Source organism: Rhinolophus ferrumequinum, chromosome 12 (assembly GCF_004115265.2).
Source record: "Rhinolophus ferrumequinum isolate MPI-CBG mRhiFer1 chromosome 12, mRhiFer1_v1.p, whole genome shotgun sequence".
In the NCBI taxonomy this organism is placed as follows: domain Eukaryota; kingdom Metazoa; phylum Chordata; class Mammalia; order Chiroptera; family Rhinolophidae; genus Rhinolophus; species Rhinolophus ferrumequinum.
In genome coordinates, this window is record NC_046295.1 from 54044190 (window position 1) to 54057113 (window position 12924).

At 42.6% G+C, this 12924-nt stretch overlaps 2 protein-coding genes across 2 annotated transcripts in view; both read left to right on the forward strand.

Moving 5' to 3' along the window:
• Positions 1-7904, forward strand: part of TDRD7 (tudor domain containing 7) — a 70567-nt gene extending 62663 nt beyond the window's left edge. The window contains exons 15-17 of the mRNA XM_033123753.1: positions 233-741; positions 4585-4745; positions 7445-7904. Coding sequence (XP_032979644.1) covers positions 233-741; positions 4585-4745; positions 7445-7668 — 894 coding nt within the window. The 3' untranslated portion in view covers positions 7669-7904. The remainder of the gene's footprint in view (positions 1-232; positions 742-4584; positions 4746-7444) is intronic.
• A 3412-nt stretch (positions 7905-11316) lies between these two features.
• The window catches only part of TMOD1 (tropomodulin 1), a 79329-nt gene continuing 77721 nt past the window's right edge, over positions 11317-12924 (forward strand). The window contains exon 1 of the mRNA XM_033122507.1: positions 11317-11436. The gene's annotated coding sequence lies outside the window, so the exon portion shown is untranslated. The remainder of the gene's footprint in view (positions 11437-12924) is intronic.

The window sequence follows — 12924 nt, forward strand, 5'->3', positions numbered from 1 at the left end:
AGCTGTGTCCTACACAACTAGACTGAGAAACAACGGCTTGAACCGGAGTGGGTGGGAGAGACAGAAGAACGGGAAAAAATAAAAATTAAAAATAAAATAAAATGAGCACGTTGGGTTGCTTGGGTTTTTTTTGCAAAATACTATTGTAATATTTAATGTTAATATTATAACTACCTCTCGGAATTCAGTGTAAATTTGGATTTTTTAAATTGGTTTTTCTTGTTTTCCAAAGGTTACAAAAGTAGATGAAGCCCGAAGGATCGCACATGTTTATTTATTTACTCCTAAGAACTTCCCTGATCCTCATCGCAGTATTAATCGCCAGATTACAAATGCAGATTTGTGGAAGCATCAGAAGGATGTGTTTTTGAGTGTCATATCCACTGAAGCTAGCTCTCCCAAGAGCAAAAGTGGTAACAGTAACACCCCCATTGCGAGCAACACTGGAGAGAATTCCAGAAAGAGCCTCACAGATGTCATCAAAAAGCCCATGGTGGACCACACCAGGTCTTTCTCCATGGAGGAACTGCCACCTCCTGTCCACTTGTCAAAGCCAGGGGAACACATGGATGTGTATGTGCCTGTGGCCTGTCACCCAGGCTACTTTGTCATCCAGCCATGGCAAGAGATACATAAATTGGAAGTTCTGATGGAAGAGATGATTCTGTATTACAGCGTGTCTGAGGAGCGCCACATAGCAGTGGAAAAAGACCAAGTGTATGCTGCAAAAGTGGAAAATAAGTAGGTCCTTGGACAAAGCATTTTATTCTACTTCTAAAAAAAATGTGTAGAGTGATATCAAGAGTCCTTAATCCCTGCAGGGGAACTTTGAACTGCATGAATGGGAATTTTGAATGTGAAATGAGACTCATGAATTATGCAGTTTTCTAATATTTAAAATGATGTCATTTAGCTAAAAATGTAGTGACTACATTCCTGTTAAAATCTAATCTAAAGTGAAGATTTGAATGTTTTTTCTGCTTTTCTATTAGGAAAAATATTCATTCAGAAAACAACAGGTTTTTTTAATTCATAACTTAATTTTAAAAATAAGATGTTTATTGTAGAAAAATTTTTTAAATGCAGAAAAGTATACAAAATTAAAATCAGACAACCAGACATCACCCTTGTTCAACTACTTACGTATTTGTTCTTATTTTCTCTATACATATTTACACAGTTGGGTTATTATTATATATAATCTTGTACTTTTTTTACCTGACATAATCCTGTGAACATTTTTTCATGTGATAAAATTCCTTTGTAAACATTTTTAATGGATGTATAATAGTCCATCATATAGAGAAATTATAATTTACTTATCATTCTCTTTTATTATGTAGGGTTTTTTCCTCCCAAAATTTTCACTGTTATAAATAATGTTGAACATAAATCTTTGTTCACATCTCTGATCACTTACTTATGGGATAGATTCCTAGAAGAGAAATTATTTGTCTGATTCAAGTTTATTCTTGATATATATTGTTAGTTGCTTCCTAGAGAGGCTGTGCCACCTTCTATATGGTGCAACAATGCATATTTCACTATTCTTTGGACTTTGGACAGTGAGAACCATCATTTCTTATATTTGTTTAGCACTTCCATCGTTTTCTAATATTTTCACATTTGCCGTCCACCTCTTCCTTTCCTGAAGCCCTTTTCTGAAGTACATGCTGGTTTCAACCCAGTGAAATCCAAGCATTACACTCCACGCTCTACACTCAGGCCATGGAAGCCCTGGAAAATAGTACAAGTGTCCCTGTCCTGTCCCCGTGGCCAGCTTTCTTAGAGGACATGACCAAGCTTATTTGGTGATATTGAACACAAAGAACACACACACACACACCCAAACTCAGTTTAAAAGGTCAGACTGCTTATTTTTCCTATAAAATGCTTTCATTCTTTCTTAAGATAGCAAGCATAGACATTTATAACATTTGTTATTTTCATGGGAGGAAAAAAACCTAATTTTTAACTCTTAAAAGTGAAAAGTACATTAGTTCTCATTCTGGAAAGCATTCAACTTACATGTTGCAAGCTTCTCATCTTCAAAAAAGCATTTTTACTATGTCAAATTATTGATAACCATAAGCATATGGTTTTGATTCAGTACATAAGCAGTGGGTTTAAGTACAGGAACATTATTTGTGTAAAATGGCCTCAATCAGAACTCTTTGCAGGATAATTTAATCACGGTTAAAACCAAACTACTGTTACCTGTTATTGAAAGGCAGATAAATGATGATTAGTGGTGGGGGGGCGTCTTATGTGGAGGCAAGGGTCGTGTGGGGGAGGAGACCCCGTAACTGGAGACCTATCACATGGGCCTCTGACTCCGCCCCCACAGTGCATCCAACAGTCCTGACCCAGGACTTGGGCTTTAACCAATTAATTTGTTCCCAGATAATCAAGGGAGTCTTATAGATAAGGACAGATTACCTGATTTAAAAAAGAAAAAACTTTATGAACTGAATCAGTGTAAACTGTTGAGAGTTTTTAGCTTGTTTAGAACCCAGGACTATTTACTAAACCTTGTTGCTAACAATGATAAGTTAAGATTTGGGAATTTTGGATACAGTTTTGATCACAGTGGTTTCCAAATGTGTCTTGGCTAAGATACATCTGGAAAACCTATTGAAAATGGAGATTCTCCTTCCTTACCCCAGACACCCTGAATCAGAATCTCTATGGGTTGAACCCCAGAACCTGTGTTTTTAACAAACTCTTCGTGACTTACAAGCAGCCTTGCACTGAAATTGGAAATCTAGTCAAAACAGAAGCCTTTACATAAGCTATTAGTTTTGAAGATTGCAAGCTAAATAGAAGTTCAACACATACGTTTTCTGATGGCTCTCACCTCACTGCTCTGTACCTCTTATTCATAAACTAAAAACACAGCACACCATCATTTGCCCTGTACAATTTAAAGACAGTGCTATTGGTGGAAACCAAATGTTTTCATCCCCTTTTGCAGTTAAACAAATTAACAACCTGCACCAAACTGGCATTTCCACATACGAGAATTTCTCTTTCATTTGGTCTGAAGTTCTTATATTTACACAGCTTATCTTCATTTTAATAATAATTATTATAATAATGATGGCTACCATTTGCCAGCACTTACTGTATGCCAAGTAATGTGCTAGGCACTTTATATTATTTCTGCAAGTGAATTAAAATTAAATATTACAGATGAGATCACTAAAGCTTAGAGAAGTTGAATAAGGAGCCTAGGTGACAGCTGAAAAAATGGCCCTGCTCAGGTGGGACTCCATCTCAGGAGTTTGGCCCCCAAAGCTAATGTATTTCTTATGATATCTTTTTGTGTCCCTTTTGTCTCTGCGACTCATGGATTGTCATTTGCTGCACTTTGAGCTTATCTAAAGGTCTCTGGAGTTTCCCCAAATCATATACAGTGTTTAAAGTTGGCCTCTGTAGCTTTCTGACTGTAGTTCACCTTATAGCAACTGTATAGGTTTCCTGTACCCATTCTCCCCTAGGTGTACATTGGCTGGGGAATCAGTCCAGTCTGCCCAGCCCCAGCCCAGCAGTGTGTTGCAGGAGGGGGCTGTTGTTCCCCTGGGTTTGTGGCTGAGAACCCTGTTTCAGAGGGTGACCAGCCACCTGAGGCAGAGCCCGACTCACACCAGTAGCAGCAGAAATCACTTCCGTAGACACTTTCCTTTTAGACTCTGTGAACAAGCATCCTTTCTTCGGTATAATAACAGTCTTTAATCATGTAATAAAGACTGTAGGACTTTAAAATGGTCCTTCATGCCTGAACTTCGAAGTCTAGGTTTTTCTAATTTTGACGCTGATGTAGGTTCAGAGGGGGAAAGTATATTCGTGTGCATTGCTGGCATTTTGCATACTGGATGTTCCTCCATACTCTCCTAGCCTTTCCAGGTTCTTTATTTTAGGTGGTGGGTTAGATTTTGGTTTTGGTTTTGTTTTTTAATGTCCTTACTTGGCCTAATTAAAATTGTCAACTTCACATGAAAAACTTTTTGTAATCTCTTCCCCACTTCCCTCTCCAGTCCGACTTTCTCTTCCATTCCTCCACACATTCCATTTCCTAGCTATACTGTAGTGTGTGCTCTGCTAGACTCGTGCCCTGTAGAGTCCTCTGTGCTTTTCTTCTCATGCGTGTCTTCAGCCTGGCCTGGTCCTGCCTGCCTCCCTCTTTCCATCTTCCACACATGTACCTTGTCCCAAACATGTGGCCATCCCCCGTCTCCCCGTCAGAGAGAGGGGACCCACCAGTCTTGTCCTGACCACCCTCGATAGCATTTGCTTCATTCTATCTAGTGATGGTCGGTAGGTTGTGTTTCCTTCTCCTTTAGCTCCATGAGGCTGTAAAGGGTGTTGAGTGAGCACATTCTATCAGATGAGCTGGTGGCAAAGCAGAAAATAGTAACCTTGGAAAAAGGAGATACAATCTCTTTGAAAAACTACTACAACGGTATAGTTTTATAGTTTGATGAATAGCGTATCAATTTTTCTTTTTATCATAAAAATGTTACCATTACAGCAGGTATTGACTTTGTGTGTCTTTTCTTCCTTTTTAATCCTTTGCACATCTAGGTGGCACAGGGTGCTTTTAAAAGGGATCCTGACCAATGGACTGGTCTCCGTATATGAGCTGGACTACGGCAAGCACGAATTAGTCAGCATAAGGAAAGTACAGCCCCTGGCGGACATGTTCCGAAAGCTGCCGTTCCAGGCAGTCACAGCTCAACTAGCAGGTAATTCCTGTGGAATGTGAACTCATGCTACAATGTCGTTTGTGTTGTCACTGTGTCCTGGGTACTTAAGGAGCGCAGAGTCATTGGCCTATTGAGGTAAACTTGGTTTTTTTGTACAACTTCCCAACAATAATGGAAATAATTTTTAATGATCTCTCACAGTAGTCATTCCCTCCCACTATATCTGCTGTTTGTTTTTTTCGTATTCCTTTCTATCTCTGGTCTCATGTGTGAATTTATTTCTAAAGCTATAATCTTGGTACAGGGAGAGTATTGCACTCTGCTTTCTTCATTTAGCATTTTTTCCTCCTAATTTTTGGGTGGTAGTTTGACGGCCCTGATAATGATTTTTAATAGCTGCAAAATATTCTGTTTAATCAATAGTTCCCTATTATTGAACATTTAGGTTCTTTTTACTTTTATTGTCTTATTAACAAAAAACCTGCCGCTGTGTATACTAGCCAAAACAAACAAAATCAGTGAAGCAACTGAAATAACCAATAGGAGAAATTGCACAATTAAACATTTCATAATTTACCGCATAAATCATAATTCATCCACATAATGGATTGTCACAGTTAAAAACCATTCCTGGGCTATAGAATATGACCATTTTGGTGGCCAAGTGAGCTTCCAATTGTACTGCAGTGAACAGCATGTGGTGTAGGATTTCACCCCATTGACCGCAGCCTATTGACTATCATTAAAATGTGAGCAGCTTAGCCAATAGGTGGACAGTGGTACTTCTTCGTAATACTGTCCAGTGAGGTTTCTGCTTACCTTCTGTGAAAGCAGTCCACGGTTGGTGGCTTCTCTGTGTGCACTCTATCAGGAGGTCGCGTGAGCGGTTAGAAGAAGCTCCACCCAGAGACCTCCGCACTAGCAGAGGGCGTGGAGGCCAAAAGGGCTGAGGGGTGCAGACACCTCCAGTCCTCTGGGGCTCTCTGTGCCCCCCCTATGCAGGGATATGGGGAGTTGTGACCACATGAGCCACCCTGATTCCTCACCCCCACTTATCCCATACATTCAGTGAGAGAAGTGATTTATCTCAGAAATGAAAGCAATTATGTATATATATATAGATTCTTCATTTAATTGTTGACCAGCTTTTTGGGGAAATAGATATATATTACCTTATTTTTGAGGTATTTGCCAGTTTCTTTGTGTCTCCTACTAGAATTCAAAGGAAACTCCCATGGTAGCTGGATATAAACCCAAAATGCCACATTTTGCACATGACATGCCTTGCCCTTGATCTGCTTTGAACTCAAACCTCTAAATGGTTTCTTCAGCTTTAATAGTTCCATTTTTTTCATTTTTACTTTTTACTGCTTAGATTTTGTTAACAACACATCTTCAACATGACAATCAAAACGCCCAAAGAAGGAGCCTCTGTGAGGCAGGAGTGCCTGACGCCACCATCCTCATCACTAGTATTGGGGCGAAAGACCCTGGTCCTTACTATGTGTGGGAGACTCTGCCAGTCACTTCATTTCACTGAATTCTCCCCCACATTGGGAGGTTTAGGTCCTGTTACCAGCACTGTTATACAGATCAGGGGACAGCAGCTTAGAGAGTATTCTGGGCTTCTCTCGTGGGAAATGCTTCATAATCAAAGAATTTAGCCCACTCAGTATATATGCATAGATAACAGGTCCTTTAAATTATATGTGAAACTCCCAGACCTTCATCACTATGGGACATAATTTATAGTTTATCTAATCTAGTGGACTGAATTTATATTACTTTAATAGTATGTCTTGAAAAATAAACTTCTTTTCTCAGTTTTGTTTTAAAACCTAATTTAAAATTCTCTAACTTGAGCTCTCAAATTTAAAAGTCATGGGGATGCCTGATCACTGCACTGTACACCTGAAGCTGAACAATAATGAATGTCAACTACAATTATATATATATATAATTGTATTTACAAGAAGCGAAGTACAGCAGTAGGAATAGAGACAGTGGAAATGTAATGGCTGTGTGCGATGTCAGAGGGATAGTGGATGGGAGGATGGGGGTTAAAAAAAAAAAGAATAAAGTAACCTTCTATTATCTCCAGTATGGAAGAAGAAAAAAAAAAAGTCATGGGGATTTAGAAATGCATGAGATTTAAAATTCACTTGGTCGAATCAGTTTCTTTTATAAGTGAACCAAGGCCTGAGAGATCAACTGATTTGCTCAAGATCAGACCACTTAATAGAGGAAGAGCTGGAAATAGTAACTGAGTCTCCAGACTTTTAGTCCACTGCTTTTGCCATGATGTTGCATATTATTTTTGAAAGTTATTTTTTATAATTAGTATACTATACATTTTTTTTACTATATGTGTTTCATCAGGAAAAAAGTCTGTAAATAAGAGAAATGTCATTGATATCATTTTATTCCATTTATCTCCATTACCAGTTTTAATCTACATATACTTTACAGAGAAAAGGGCAGTAGTTGTTATAACTTTTTATAACACAGCATTAAATGAAACTGTCTGTAGGTAGAGGTTCACAGAAGTAACCATGTTCAAAATAGAAAAATGATAAGCTGGACTACTTTTTGTTCAGCAGCTTTTTTTCCGTTAGGCAAGTCTAGCCTGGTACATTTAAGCTAACTTGGAATTGACTAAATTGTTTTCCATTATAATGGATCAAAGAAAGGCTCCTTGGACCCCTCACTGCTCTGTGAACACCCTGTCTTTCTCCTAGGAGTGAAGTGTAACCAGTGGTCTGAGGAGGCTTCGATGGTGTTTCGAAATCATGTGGAGAAGAAGCCTCTGGTGGCATTGGTGCAGACAGTCATAGAAAACACTAATAATCCTTGGGACCAGAAAGCAGTGGTCTATTTAGTGGACACATCGCTGCCAGACACAGATATCTGGATTCATGATTTTATGTCAGAGTATCTGGTAGAGCTTTCAAAAGTTAATTAAACACTGCTTCTCAGACCTTGACAATTAATTCAGATTTTGTTAGCAATAACAAAATGTAGTAGTCTTTTTAAAAGATCTTATCTCTGCTACATGGCTCTAACTGCTGTGGGGGATTGAAAAGAATATACTGTTTGATGAAAGATATTTAACAAGTTTTGTTTAACAGAGTTGACTTTTCAAAGAAAATTGCACTTGAATTATTACTATATTAGAATAAAAATGTTTATCAATATAAAGACTGACCACCTCATAATTTCTAGGATTTATGATCTTAAGATGAAGAGTTTCCCTTTCTATTTCCTTGTGGTGCTGGGTTCTTTTCCAGTTAGACTGAGAATTTCGTGACTTAACTCTACCTTGGTGTAGTGGTCTGTTCCAAACCGTGTGAAGACTATCCCGAGTCTTTAGAACATCAGCATTGCTGGGGGTGCTGTTGGAGGAACGGCCAAGCACACCAGCATGACCCTCACCCCAAATCTTGAGTGGCTTCCACTGAAGACCCAGGCATTCTGCAGGCTCCCTATCCAACCTCATTGTCCACCATTCCGTGCACCAGCCACCCTGGCCCTAATCTGGTCCCTGAACCGCATGCATGTTTGTCCAGGATTACTGGTATTCTAAAGCAGGCCTTGCTCCTCCCCTGCTCCAAACTATCCAGTGATGTACCCATACATGTTTGACAACTGGTTCTGGTGTGTGGGAGTGGGCAGAATGAGCCTAGAATTGTCGTGTCTGACGATTCCCATGTTGTAAACTCCCACCATTGTTGAGGTCCAGCTAACAATGTGACATCACTGAATGCGGAGTTGGGAGGAGATGCACCCATGCGGCTCCTGTGAGCCTGTACACCAGTGTCTGTATCCTCCACGACAGACACAAGGGCACCTTGCACATATCAGACACCCAACACGTGCTTGCTAATGGATGGGCAGGATGGACTGACAGAGGGACAGGGTGGAAGGCTTAGCAGTGACCTAAAGATGAGGAGGGGAGGCCCTGGACTAAGAACGGAGCAATGGGAATAAAGAAAAAATATTAAGGGCTTTTTGAAGTGTTTAAATAGAATGATTAGGACTGACATCGTAGATACAGAAGATGAGGAAAAGGAGACAGTGCCAAAGATCAGACCACTTGATAGAGGTTTGAGAGGCGAGGCTGGTGACCCACTCAGTCTGACTGGGAAGCTTAAAATTTTGCTTTTGAACCTGAATTTAAGCTAATAGACCTCTGGGTGAAGATATACATAAACTACTGGAAGGTAGGGAGTGGATTTCAGGGGAGAAGACCAGGCTAAAGATAAAATTCTTGAAATCATTTGCTTATTTTTATTTGAGAAAATCTAGGAAAAGTGAGAACAGAAAGAGGAAAGTGAAGACAAGATGTTTTAAGTTTTTCATGTAAAACATGTTAAAATTATCTTTCTAGCTTTTAAAATTTTATATTTAATATTTAAAGTGATTCAAAATTCAGGAATACCCATGCTAGTGATTTAAATAATTATAAAAATTTTAAATTCCTGACACATAAATGTTTATGTGAAATAAAGTAGTGTAAATGTTTTTTATAATGGTTTCTTTCCCTAAAAAAAAAAAAATCCTCAAATTGTCTACAGGTAAGGAATAGGTAGTTTCTATGTCACTGACTTTAGAAGTGTTTCCATTACTTTTTAAAATGAAGCAATTAAATGTGTTGATGTAACTGAAAAAAATTAATCTGGTGCCAGAACAATCTGACAGACAAACAAATGAAACTTGCCCCCTACCTCATACTATATTCAAAAGTCAATTTCAGGTAGACTGAAAGCCTAATTGTGAAAGACTAATGTAGGAAGATAAAAGAGAAAAATACTTTTATAATCCAGGAGTAGGAAAGATGTCTTTAAACAGGACACACAAAGTGCTAACGATAAAGGAAGAGATTGACAGACTTGACCATATGAAAATGAATACCTGTTCCTCAAAGCCATCATGAAGGTGAAAAGGCAAAGCAGAGTGGAGGAATACATACTTATATAGGGGGAAATATATTGATTATATTCAATAAACAAAAGACTATCCAGAAGCAAAATGGACAACACATTTGAACAAACACTTCACAAAAGAGAAAAATCCAACTGGTCAACAAACATGAACTGTACGGAACCCATTAAGACAGAGGGAAATGCTAATTCAAACCTCAGGGAGATACCATGACTCCTGTACCAGAAAAGCAAAAATGCTTCCATTTTTGTTAATTCCAAGTATTGAAGATGTGTGCACTCTGCAGGAGGAGACTGGCAAAGAACGTTCACAGCAGCACTATTTGTAATAGCTAAAACCTGGAAACAACCTAAGTGTCCATTAATAGTAAAATTGATTTTTAAAAACTGTGGTATATTCATACAATGGAAAGCTCTACAGCAATGAGAGGAAACTACAATCGCATGAAAACTACACAGATTCATCTCACTACAGAGAGTTGAGCAAATGAAGACAAATAATGAAGGAAAGAGGCGAGCACAGAAGTGATGACCATTAGACTCAAGAAAGCGATCATCCGGAGGAGTTGTGACTGGAAGTTTACAAGTCAGCTTCTGGGCTACTGGCAATGTTGTTTCTTGACTGAGTGGTGGTTGCAACAGGTGTTCTCGAGATAGAGATTCTCAAACCTTCACACCTTTGTTGTATGCACTTTTCTAAACGTGTTAAAAATAAAAAAACTAAAATGTCAAATCATTAATTTATTTTTAAACATATGGCACCTACCCCTTGAAAAGAGCATTCTCTTACAGATGTGAGAGTTTTGTAATGGAATACATTTTCATGGAAAACCAAGATTTAAAAAAACATGAGTTCATATTTCTCATTAGTAATCTATACAGAGGGATTAAAAAGAGCTGATGTTATTCGTCCCTACCAGAAACTTTCCCATAAGAAGACCTTACCTTCTGTCCATACAAATTCCTTTCTATGAGCTATTTTTAAACTTAAAACACTTAAAGTTTGGGTTTAAGTGGTTTGTTCTGGAAAACATACTCGCCTTTTAAGAAAGTAGGATCTTTTTTTGTTGTGGTCTTTTGTAAAAATCGTTATTTTGGACATTCCATTCTCTCAGTATAGACACAATGCATTCGACTCTGTTGAAACTGTTCACAAAATGATCGTTATTAAAGCCGGCTCATACCACACTTCCCTGGGCTGCTGGCTAGTTGGAGAGGTCCTTGCTTCAATCAAAGCAGGTAAAGGTGCAGCAGCTGCTTGGTTGGCTTTGCACCATCCCAGGAACTGCAGTTCCTCACATCCTACCCCCCGCAGGAATGAATATCCGCCCACCTTCCCAGATCACTCTACCATCGCTTAAACTCCTCCTGGTACAGGTAGGGAACCCGAGACTCAGATTGGAGAGACCTGCACCTACTTGTCGGTGGAGCCAAGCTTCGGGGAGGCCCAGCCCCTGCCCCGCGCTGCCCACCGCGGGTGTCTCTCCCCGACCAGGGACTGTGCGCTGCGCCTCGGCGCCCCCGAGTGGAGGGAGAGGTAAGGAGGGAGAGGCCGAGGGCTGGGCGGGGCGCGGTGACAGCGCGGAGCGGGCCCCGCCCCTGGCTCCCACCCCCGGAGCCCACAGCGCCCGCCCGCCTGCGGCCGCACGGGAGCTCATCCAGCCCCGCGCTCCGCTCGCCCGCTCGCCCGCGCGCTGCCCACCGCTCGCTGCCCGCGCCGGTCTGCCGGCCGCCTGCGCTCGCCCGGCCGCCGCCTGCGCCCGCGCCAACCCCAGCGGCTCTACCGTCTGGTAAGCCCCCCACCCGGCCAGGGGTCTCTCTCTCACTCGCGGGGCTCCCTGCCCCCGCGCCGGGGCCCCAGCCATATCTGGGCAAAATATTCAGCTGTCGCCGCCGCCGCCAAGAGGGACTGAGCGTGGCTTCCTCTATAAATAGCTGCCGCCTCGGGTTGCCTCCAGGACTGGGAAGCCGGGTCTGGGGGTCCGGTGTCTGGCGCTCGCGTTCGCACCGCTCGGCGCGCATGGTCCTGGCTAGGGCACCCTCCTCTCAGGACCTCAGCACCGCGTCTGTAAACAGGAGAAGGACCTGGGGGCCGTCGAAGAGCAGCGCGGGGTCCGGGGTCCTCCCCGACTAGACTCCAGCGTGGCGGGGCTCCGCGCCCCGGGCGCTCGGTTAGGTACAGGTGCCCGCCGGAGCCCCGCACCGAAGCGCGGCCGCCCCTCCGGCTGCCCAGAATTTGGGGGTGGGAGTGGGGATGTACGTGCTCGGGTGGACGTGGAACTGGGGTGCGGGCTGCGCCTGTTTGTGGCAGGAAAAGTTTCCCAAACTGCGGGAGATAACGAGGTTTCAAGTACCACGATGCACGCGGTAGATCGGAAAGGAGCCTGAGGCAGGAGCTCCTTGGCGAAAGCCCCCTCTGTTCTCTGAGACTCAGTGTCTCCATTGGTAGGGGCGGGATTTGGTGCAGCTAGGAGTCAGAGCCCTGAGAGTGCAGTGGGGTGCGCGCTTGAAGGCTGGCGCTCCCCCCACCTGTTCACCGGCTCCTGGCCTGAGACGCTGGGGCACAGTCGTGCACGTCCGGAAGGGTTGCGGAAACCCGACACTTTGTCAGTTCCTCTGACTCGGGTCGTGTTTTAGGACATCCTAGAACCCTCGGAATAGCCCGGGCCATCCGCCCCCTGGGAAGCGCGCCCCACGTTAATGATGGGCAGCTCTCCCGGCTAGCAACCACCATCTTCGCAAAGCACTGCCAGTGACTCAAACAGCTTTAGACACAAACAACTGGGCAGGGCCATTGGCCCAGCCCAGCCCCTCGCTGGCCTCAGTGTCCCTGCCCATAGGATGCGTATGGTGCGGCCTCGGAGCCGAACAGGCACACACCCGCGTCACCATCACTTCTGCTATTAGTGACCCTGCCTTGGCTTCCACTTTCTCCTTCTCAGACTCTTGGAGATGACCAAGCCCAAGCTTTTTCATGGCCGAATCACAGAACCAGATCCTAACCCAGGTTCCAGGCCCTTACAGGGAGCACTCCCAAAATCTCCATCTTTCTCCCAGTGATGACAGCCATTTTGTTCTTGGGAAGGGCCACAGAGCCCCCCTGTTCAAGGTCAAACGCTGCTGGATGTGCCAGGAGGTCTGCAGCCTCCACCAGCCTTTTTCTTCTCTTTCCTGACCCTTTCTTCTGCTGAGGCAGGTCTTGGGGATCTCTGAGCATCCTACCAGTGCTCTCTCTTCTTTGATCTGCTGCTTCCAGGACTTTCCCTTGCTCAAACAAT